The 9,884-nt window shown below is 47.5% G+C and overlaps 1 protein-coding gene across 1 annotated transcript; it reads right to left on the bottom strand.

The window, feature by feature from the left end:
* Positions 1–1,309: 1,309 nt before the first annotated feature.
* LOC119458911 (uncharacterized) lies at positions 1,310–4,961 on the bottom strand. The gene is made up of 2 exons (XM_037720768.1): positions 4,413–4,961; positions 1,310–1,843 (listed from the first exon to the last, which is right to left on the bottom strand). Exons 1-2 carry the CDS (start codon positions 4,959–4,961, stop codon positions 1,310–1,312), a joined length of 1,083 nt encoding a protein of 360 aa, XP_037576696.1.
* Positions 4,962–9,884: the final 4,923 nt, after the last annotated feature.

The following is a 9,884-nucleotide window of genomic DNA, read 5'->3' as shown; positions in this document are numbered from 1 at the left end:
GTAAAGGTTAGTTGTGCAACACAGCAGCAAGCACTTCATAGTAGGGATCAGCGGTAACAAGGTTCGCTTTAAGGAAAACTAGCCCATTTATTTGCAATCTCTTGTTTTTCCGGATGAAATGTGTGCTCGATTTTCAGTGCAATTATCTCACTGCTACTGAAACACCGAGCGATGCCGTTGGAAATTTAAACTGCTTTTCAATTTGAGCTCTCCGAAAACTTTCGCAGTGGACTTTATAATTTTTACGATTCACGGAGCTTTGCCGCGCCGTCCATTCTCCTGCACGAGCTCTAAGCACCGATTTCCATAGACTGGCTCAATACGGTCCAATCAAGCCTCACACGAAGACAAAATACACGGGCTGCTGGCGGCGCAATTCGTTACGAGACAGCCGCATCGTGCTCGTCCTGGGAATAGAGTCCGTCGTGTGATTCCAGCTTTAGCTGTTGCCTGGTGGCAGTGTATATTTTTCGAAGATTAAAGGAAGGCGCTTTGAAGAAAAATTGGGTGGGGCAGGGGAAGATAATACGGGTATACTAGGGGTATAACTAGGGGTATAACAAGGGGCACAGGAAAGCTTCGGTACGGGAAGTTGCCACGAACTGGCTTGGGGTCTAATTGTTAGTTAAACAAGCCGCATTTTTGTCCGAATTAATTTTGACTACCTTCATTAAAATGAGGCCACCCCGGTGGGAAACCCAACCCACATTTCATGCACCTGCTTGCGTAGGGCCTTCGATGCAAAAAGGACATCCCATAACGCAGAGTTAGTGCATCGCCGATGAAAGCACAAATGTCACGCACTCTGTTAATTGACAGTTTTCTAAGCCACGTCGAACACACTGTGAAAGCGCGTACAGAGCATAGGATACCTCCTATTCAGTGGTGCGTGCGCGGCTGTCTGTGAGTTTATCCTCACTCGGTTCTCGCGTGCTGTCTGTTGATGGGCCAACAGAGAATTATGTCCGAAAGAGAATCTTAACAAGCGCCACGAAAAATATTTTCATCCCATGCGTTATGCGCCAAATGCTATCAAACAACACGACACCCCCCAGTGCGAGGAATCTTCCCACCTATTTTCGTTCTCTTTGATACAAAATTACTATCTTGATTCCAGGACACACTTAACCCGTTAAACGAAGTTGCTAGCTGCGTAAAAAAGCTTGTGTTAATGGCGTGTTAATGGTGTTTTTTTTTTACTACATTAATTTCAGTCTCGCTCAAAGACCGACAATGTCCCCTGCTTACAATCAGCGATTTCTGTGCTAGCCATGTCAAAAGCAACGTCCCGAGTAAACCACAGTTCCAGTTAGAAATTGGACAGCTTACGATGACTGCCATTCTCTTGTAGAAGGATTCTTCCAGCTCCGGGGACACAGCTAGAGAGGCCCTGGGACGCTGGCGCCTCGTGGTGTTCGCGGTCTGCAATGGTCGGTTGTGCCACTTTGAGACCCTTCTGGTCTGCTTCAAGCACCGTCGTCCGCACCTCGATAGTTGTAGCGGCTGCCATGGGGCCTGTTAGACTAACCGGTGGACCCTCGGTCACCGTGCCTCCTTCAGGGTTGCCCTCTTGCGCCCCTGCCGCTTGTCCTGTAGCGGTGCTGGGTGCCGGAAGCGGACCGGAGGCCTTATCTAAGGATCCGTCCGAGACAGGGCTCACACTGGATGTCATCACACTGCCCAATACGCCTGGAGACGCGTACGTGCCCTCGGCTGTGACCGTGGTGCGGTTGTCAGGAGACAACGTGCTCAAAGGGGACACGGTGCTCTGCGGAGACAGAGCCGCCCCCTCCTGGCTCTTTGTGGCGTTCCCCTCGTGGCACCCTTCTTTCGGCGGTGAAACCTGGACATGTCGGGTGAAGTATGGCGTCAGCAAACGAGTCGGAGGCGATAGCTTTCAGGCTCTTGAAGTCGATATTGGGATCAAATCATGCAACTCCGACAAATGCCAGGGCCGAAGAGTTTAGTCTCGAAGAGTTTAGTATGCGTCTTGATTAGGGCACGGTGTTAGTATTCGGTGTAACGACCGACCAACCGAGCAACGGTGGGCAGGCCGGTTGGTTGACTGTTTGATTCACTGACTGATCTTAAGGTGCCGAAGCAACACTTGGTCTCTGAGACGTGCTGTTTGCGATTAGGTTGCCAATTTTAAGCCTATAAACAATCACTGGTACATGGCGCAGTTTTGCATTGAACGCGCACGACAATGCAGCTGCTCCGTTTCGTTTCCGTATGGTGACTACATGCTTAGCGCCAGAGTATGCCACAGCCCCGGACCCACCACGGTGGATGTGGCTGTCATCTTTGGCAAAGAAAAAAAAAGGTGGGAGGATGCCCAACATATTCTTTCGCTCGAACCTTCTCCCCAGGCAAGGTGCACGCGCGCACCCCGAAAAGCTGTCTCCCATGTGGCCAGAAATGTACCCTCGGCAGATAAAGTTGAGACGAAGCAGCAGAAAATAATATTTCTTCTGTAACAAAAGCTCATCGCGCAAGTCTATCGCTGAATTGCATTGATCGCAGACGCGAACATGTGCTGTACCACTCAAATTCAAACTTATACATGCAAAGTTTGAGAAGAAAATAAATTTTAGGTACATGGTGGTCTCGAAGCTTTTGATCGCGACTGTGCGATCGGTCTCGTGATCGCCTGAAGTATACTAATAGTCAAAATGTACGTGCGCCATGAGTTCCAGTTGATAATGTAATTCATAGCCAGCGTGGCCCGGTGCTTATATCTCCAGCTCCTCTTGAGAGAGAAGACAGATCAGGCACATTATGTCTTTTCAAGTTGATTTTTATGACAGAGTACTATCTTACATGCATGACAGCTCCTATTTTCGGCTATAAACCACAGTTAGAAGCTGGAAGTAACATCCCCACGTGCGTGGACATTGTAATCATTGTCGCTCTTTTGTTATAGTAGGCCTCGCTTCATAAACATAGTAATGAAGGTGCAACACCGCGTGACGGATTGCTGTGTCCACACAAGAGATCTCTCTGTATTGAAAACGCATTTCACGGGTGCTTCTTGTCGCCTGTGAACGCATGGGTGCGTAGAAAAACGTAATGCTAGCTTTCTCGGAAGCAGTCAAGAATACAAAAAAAAAACTGCTTTTTAACCCTCCGGGACTTTCATATATCGGGTGAATATTTTAGGCACACACTTGTAAAATAATTTGAAGGTTTTAGGATAAACGTCCATTACAATGTGGGAGGAGTCTCTGGAGGACGTGCCGGCGTCTTTTGCTTTGATTTAAGATTTTATCCACCCGCAAATATAGGAAGCTTTAAATCAGGGCGAACTCCGATTTTTGCATTTAAATACATGTAAAACACTGAAACACTGTTATAAGGCAACTGATAAAACCGATTTGACTAATAATTAATCTACTTGAGACAGAAATTAATATTTTGGATACTCCGAGACGCAATGTTTTGGTTTAGGATGTCAAATTTTCTTTATCTCGCAGAAAATCGGTAAGGTAAAAAAAATTGAATTGAGAAGCTTACAAATATACAAATCTAAACAAAAAAGAGATATTGCTGCTCTACAAAGGTTTGAGCCACCTCAACCGAACAAAGTTTATATATGCATATACCACTTACATGAAATTCATAGTGCATACTACGGTTTTGAAAAAGGCCAACCTCACGAACTTGTTATATGTTTCAGAGATTTCTGCAAAAGGCATGAATTTGGTTTATCGGTAATATATCTTTTCAGACGGGGCAGTTTACACAACTGCGATGTTATTTATTGCTGAAATAGAGTTGGAAACTGTGTACTTGTAAGAAATTTGGAGATATTAAGAAAATTAAGTGATTCATGGCATAAATAAAAAATGCGCTCCCTAGAGGTACAATATGCAGTGGAGAAAAACAATTTCTGCGTTCCAAAGTGTTTACAAAGGAATGTCCAAGCCATAGCTTCCTCTTAAACCAAAGGCTTAAACTGAGCAGCGAAAGGACGAATATTTCATTCTTTTAATTTCGTTTCTTTCACACGGCCACTTTATGGCATTAAACTAGACGATATACCCTACCTCAATTGAAATGCACGCATCCATGCCCAATGCCGCAATAAAGCTGAATTGAGAGACCTATGGATATGTCTGTAGATTTAAAGTTTACTGGTCAACAAGCGGGGGAATAAATGTGGCGTTCCTTAGTTTCTCCCTGGACACAAGATGCTAAATTAGAACAGCGACCATACGACGTCACTGTACCACTATATGCGCAGTCTTTCGTCGATGCGCTGTTTATTATCAAGAACAAGACACGCAAAAGGGTCATTAATTTTTCTCAGATAAATATCGGCGTTCTTCGATATAGTACAAAACACGTGCCAAGATTCAAGTGTTCAACATTAAAAACTGACACTGGCACGTTATTCGTAGCCCGGTTTTTACCGTTTCTTGAACGGTGGCAGTCGTGGCCATCTCATGCACGATCAAGCGCTCACGTGACGGAGAATCTGTCGTGTGTGGGCCCTGGTCTCTAGAGTCCTCGGCATTCAGTTGTCCTCCAGCGGCGTTCACGTTCCTCACTCTGTGTGACGCAGAGACAAGGTCCGCGACAGTCGTCGGTGGAGGCTGCGAAGGCATCGGCTCGACACGTGGGAAGTGTGTTTCCGTGGACGACTGCGGCCTAGCAAGACGGGTGTCGGTGGACCACAATTCCACTATGTTTCCGGCACGGTTTTCGACACCGGTTGACGCTGTTCCAGCCTCCGGACAGTCGTCTGTCACCTTTTGAGTAGCATCGGCCTTCAAGGCATCACCAGGATCGCACGTGGCGACGCCGCTTCTTTCTGCCGATGCTGTGGTGGTTGCGTTGGGAGGCAGGACATCTGTCGAGGACTCGCGCGTCTGCTCCAAGGCCTTGCATGACTCTCGGCGGCGGTGGCGGTTAGCGGTCTTTTCAGTGCCGCGTGATGTCTTTGATTTCTTGCTGGACATTATCGGAGCTCGATGGAATTGTTGCTATCAACGTGAGAGGTTCCTGAAGACACGTAAGCCAAGTTGAAAGCAGCGTCCACAAACAAGCTTCAGATTTTATGGGCGAACGAAATCCTTGTCTCCGACTGCTTCGATAGGCGGTGAAAGCGAGGCTCGAGCTGAACGAGGGCACGCGCTTTCCGCGTGAATTCTTCTTCTTCTTCTTCTTCTTCTTCTTCTTCTTCTTCTTCTTCTTCTTCTTCTTCTTCTTCTTCTCTCCAATTTTTGCATAGACGCCTACAGCAGCGGATTCGTCAAACAGATTCGTCAAGTCACTGTAGTATTCTGCATAGGAGAGAAAAACGATCTTGTACGTTTGCTTCGAACTAGGGTGAATACTATACAGCTGGTCCATCAGAAAAGCATTTCTGTCAGTTGCCTTTTTAGCTTCATTTATGTTGAGTGTTCCCAAGCGAATTTGCGCCAGCCATTAGCCTTACGTGATAGGTTAGAATTGTTCGGGTCCATCCAGATGGGCGGGTGCAACGCCCAAATGGATAGAGCCTGACCCATTTGTCCAAGTGTAGTTAAAACATCATCCGATCTGTCGAATGTTCCCTTTGCCGCAACTGAGCGGCATTGTATGAACAACTCCCTAAACCATTAAGTGAATATGTTTGCGTGTTTCGTAGCGTTTGTCCTGTTTTTTATTATGATGCGCGTTGCCATATAGGACCAGGTATTAAAGTGAAAGACTATCCTATGCTTTTTGTCAGTTTTTGTGTTGATCGGCCGTGGTCGGACTTTCACCTTCGATACCAAGGAAATGATTCAAGGTCACGTGCTCGCACAACCGGATTGCGGGTCGCGTTTGTCGCGTAACGCAAATATTGCAGCTCTCTGAGTAGCATGTGCCGGTGCGTGGGTCTTTAGCCATGGGCTTCTTGGCTTCCTATGCGCCACTACCACCTAGGCTCTACACCTACATCTACAACCCCGACAACAGCTACTAAGCCCAATGACCGCAAGTGAAGCACAGAGCTCCTCCTTCGTCACCACGGCTCGAACAAGGCCAAAGCCCGGGTCCGCTCTGGTCCGGAACTCATCCGGGTTTGCTGACAAATAGCCGGCGGTTAGTTTTCTTTATTTAACTTCATTGTTTCGTTCTTATCCCTTTGATTGGAAGCGTTGGTTATTTATAAGGTGATGTCTGTCTCATCTCCGGGCCAGAGGGCTACCCTCTGGTCTGCTTCCATTTCCCCTGAGGATCTACCGATGGAATTGTTTCTGCGCAGTGGAACCAATACCGTTTCTGTGGCTTTAGTACCTACCAATGGACAAGCTATTCGTATGAAGAACCCCAAGGCTTTTCAATGAGAACTTCGGGCAATATATTCGCCCTTCCACTAAATAACTGAAGTCCGACAGTTTGGACGGGGGGGGGGGGGGGGGGGGGGGATCTTTGGCTGTTCACCAGACCAAGTCCGGAGTCACCTACTGCGGCGTGCTTATACGATCATGGTTTCGCTAGTGCACCCGCAAAATTTAAAACACAGAAGCTTTTTGGTGACACTCAGTAGCGTGGCACAATCATTTGCCACATTAAGCTGGATCATCTAAGCGAAGTGTTGGACAACATCATTCTAGATCCAAAGTTTGAACAATATTGCTGTGGGGACGTAGTAATCAATCTTTTTTTTTAGTTAAAGAATAAATTGATCAAATGTTGCATGCAGGTGTGATTTGTTGTGCAGATATCGTAACTGAAATCAATTTTAACCTGTCTGTTATAGTTTAAGTTACAACACTTGAAAGCCCCTAATGGTCATCCCCAAATTATTTACAGACAAGTTCGTCAAGATTTTTTCACATTATTTTCAGGCCCATCCTGTGCAACAAAGCTGTTGCTTTGTTCTTTAAATGCAGAAATGAGCCCAAAAAAATGTTTTTGAACTTTCCTATATACCTATTGCCTTACGACTTTTGCAAAAAAAATCATTATATATTTTCTATCAGGTGCAGATAAAAATGTACATCTTTAATGCACTCATCAATTTTTCAGGATATAAGTGCAAAAGACAGATTGAATTTGTCTTCATTCGTTTCTAAATGGCACTGGGATGACTGAAAGCAACTGCACAAAAGAATGGAAGCTGAGAAAACGGGGCTCAAAGATTTATGGGCGATGATGGGCGATGATGGGTGAAGATGAGCGAATATTTCGTACAATACCGCGATCATGTGTGACGGGCGTATACTTTATAAATTATTCATGATATCATTTCGTATGAATAGTTTGTTTGCACCCTTCCAAATCTCTGCTACACTTGAAGTTACGAGGCTTTCCATATAAATGCTGGCAAGATGTTCGTCTACGACATTCCTGCAAACGTTTATCGTAGTGGCTGTGATTTCCTATAACACCTGCCCTTTCTACTATGTATATACTACCAGATATATCTTGCGTAGCCCCTAGCTGTCATCCCTATTTCTTTGTTAGTATTCGATTTCTTCTTTGCAACTGCATTTAATTGTGTACGTGGCTGTTGTCGATACGGTATAGTGCAGAATTCTGCTGCTGTTTTTATTTTATCATACAGGTTGCTAAAGATATTAAGTGATCTTTCTTTAGGAGTATGCATCCTCTCGCAGTGTCAACACTCCTTATTATTGCGATAGCACTTATATGGACACTCCAAGCGCATTTTTGCCGTCGCTGTCGCCATCGTCGTCGCCGTCGTCTTCCCAGTCGTAGTCGCTGTGAGGTTCCGTATAAAGTCCAACGGCGATCATCGCCGCGCGCCGTACGCTGTGTGTGCGAGTGAAAATATGCGATGATGACCCGGCAACCGCAGATTAAAGGGGCCCTGAACCACTTTTTATCAAAGTGCAGAAAGACATTTGAAGTGAAAATAAACTATTCCAGAACCACTTTACCGCAAAAAGTACTTCAATGCGTTCAGCAGAATCGGAGTTCTTGGCAGTCAAACACGGCCTTCGCTATGCTACCCTTCCTCCTTCAGTGCCTTGCACTGCGAAGGCAGTGGGGCGGGAAGTGCGAAGGAAGTGGGGCGGAGCCACAACGCTCCGCCTCCGAAACGTCACCGTAGCGTGGAGTTCAAATTTCATTTTGGACTTCCGATTTTGGTGCCTACGAAGCGCTAAACGTAAGCCAAACGCGGTTGTCCTCAGCGAGCCGCAGTGCGCTTAGCCACTGGACTCGTGGCGGCACCTTGCGGCGGCCGCGGTATAGCCGACCGCAGCGACCAATAGCAGCCGTGTACTGGAGTGCACTTTATTACGAAATAAAGCACACAGAAAAGAGCGAGGATCATGAGGTCTTTTAAAACGAAAGCGTTTGAGAGAAAGGTGACTTCGCGTTCCGCTTGCGAGCTCCACGGACCGCGTACGACAGCAGAACTTGGCTAAGATGTTCCCAACAGCGTATTGTCACGCGCCTTGTGAGAGAACTGGCGACGCGACGTTTATTGAGGGTAGAGGCTCCTGAAAAACACGGCGCTGGGGGCTGGCTATCGAGCGGGCGGAGAAGCACGCGCACTTCTTTCTTCTTGTCCGTGCCTGCCTCTTAGCACTGTACCCACTACTGCTGGTGGCATTTCCCCCCTTCCTCGGAAAGAGCATCGGCTCGATGCTCAAGAAGCGGTTTTAGAAAAGGAGGGGAAAACAGCATGGGCAAGGCAGGTGCAAAGGTCACAATCACAGCTAGAGGAAAATCAAAAGCACAGCAGCGGGGAAGCGCGACGGGTACAGTCTCAAGAAACAGAGAGGTTGCAAACAGTAGCGTAAGTAGAAAGATGAATAAAAAAAATAATAATCACGAACGCGCAACATATGGTTTCATGCGCACAACGTGAACTACGTCAGGGCGAGGTTGTTGTCTACGCCGTGTTTGCGCCGCACTGTCTGGAGCCGCACTGTCTGGAACGACTTCGTAGTTCACGTCACTAATGCGGCGCAGCACTTTGTATGGGCCAAAATACCGGCTAATCAACTTTTCACAAAGGCCACGGCGGCGAACAGGGGTCCACACCCACACTTGGTCTCCGGGACTGTAGCGCACTTGCCGGTGACGGATGTTATAGCGCCGTGCATCTGCATGTTGCTGCTCACCGATGTGCAGCCGCGCGAGCTGGCGGGCTTCCTCAGCGCGCTCAGCAAATTCTTCGGCGTCAGTCGTTAGGTGCTCGGTGTCGTGACACGGAAGCATAGCGTCCAGCATCGTCTGTACTTCGCGGCCGTAAACGAGGCGAAGTGGTGCGAACCGTGTCGTCTCTTGTACGGCGGTATTATACGCGAAGGTCACGTAAGGCAAGATGCGATCCCATGTTTTGTGCTGGACGTCGATGTACATAGAGATCATATCTGTGATGGTTTTGTTTAATCGCTCCGTAAGTCCATTGGACTGCGGATGGTAAGCAGTCGTCTTGCGATGCCTGGTGTTGCTCAATTGAAAAATTTCGTCCATGAGCTGTGCCGTGAATGCCGTTCCTCTGTCTGTGATTACAGTGGATGGGGCACCATGACGCAATACAATGTGGCACATGAAGAACTGTGCTACCTCAGAAGCCGTGGCTCGTGGGAGCGCCTCCGTCTCGGCATAGCGGGTTAAATAGTCAGTGGCGACGATCACCCACTTGTTGCCGTCGGTTGACAGGGGAAAAGGCCCAAGAATGTCCAAGCCGACTTGGTCGAATGGCTTATGAGGTGGTTCGATGGGTTGCAATAACCCGGCGGGCTTCAGGGGTGGTGACTTTCGTCGCTGACATTCACGGCAGCCTTTAACATACTGTTTTACGCTTGCCGCAAGCCCGGGCCAGTAATACATCTCGCGCACTCTAGCAAGCGTTCGTGAGGAGCCGAGGTGGCCAGATGTAGGCTCGTCGTGGCAAGCGAAAAGAATATCGTCCCGCAAGTCTTTGGGAA

The sequence above is a fragment of the Dermacentor silvarum genome, chromosome 7 (genome assembly GCF_013339745.2).
Source record: "Dermacentor silvarum isolate Dsil-2018 chromosome 7, BIME_Dsil_1.4, whole genome shotgun sequence".
Classification (NCBI taxonomy): domain Eukaryota; kingdom Metazoa; phylum Arthropoda; class Arachnida; order Ixodida; family Ixodidae; genus Dermacentor; species Dermacentor silvarum.
This window is presented reverse-complemented; position numbering and strand designations above follow the sequence as displayed.

What these genes read in the sequence shown, in the direction of transcription:
- LOC119458911 (XM_037720768.1), bottom strand. Translation starts at nt 4,961, where the DNA reads ATGTCCAGCAAGAAATCAAAGACATCACGCGGCACTGAAAAGACCGCT. An exon ending in CTGCCACCGTTCAAGAAACG is followed by an intron (nt 1,844 to 4,412) that starts GTAAAAACCGGG and finishes CGACATGTCCAG; the next exon opens with GTTTCACCGCCGAAAGAAGG.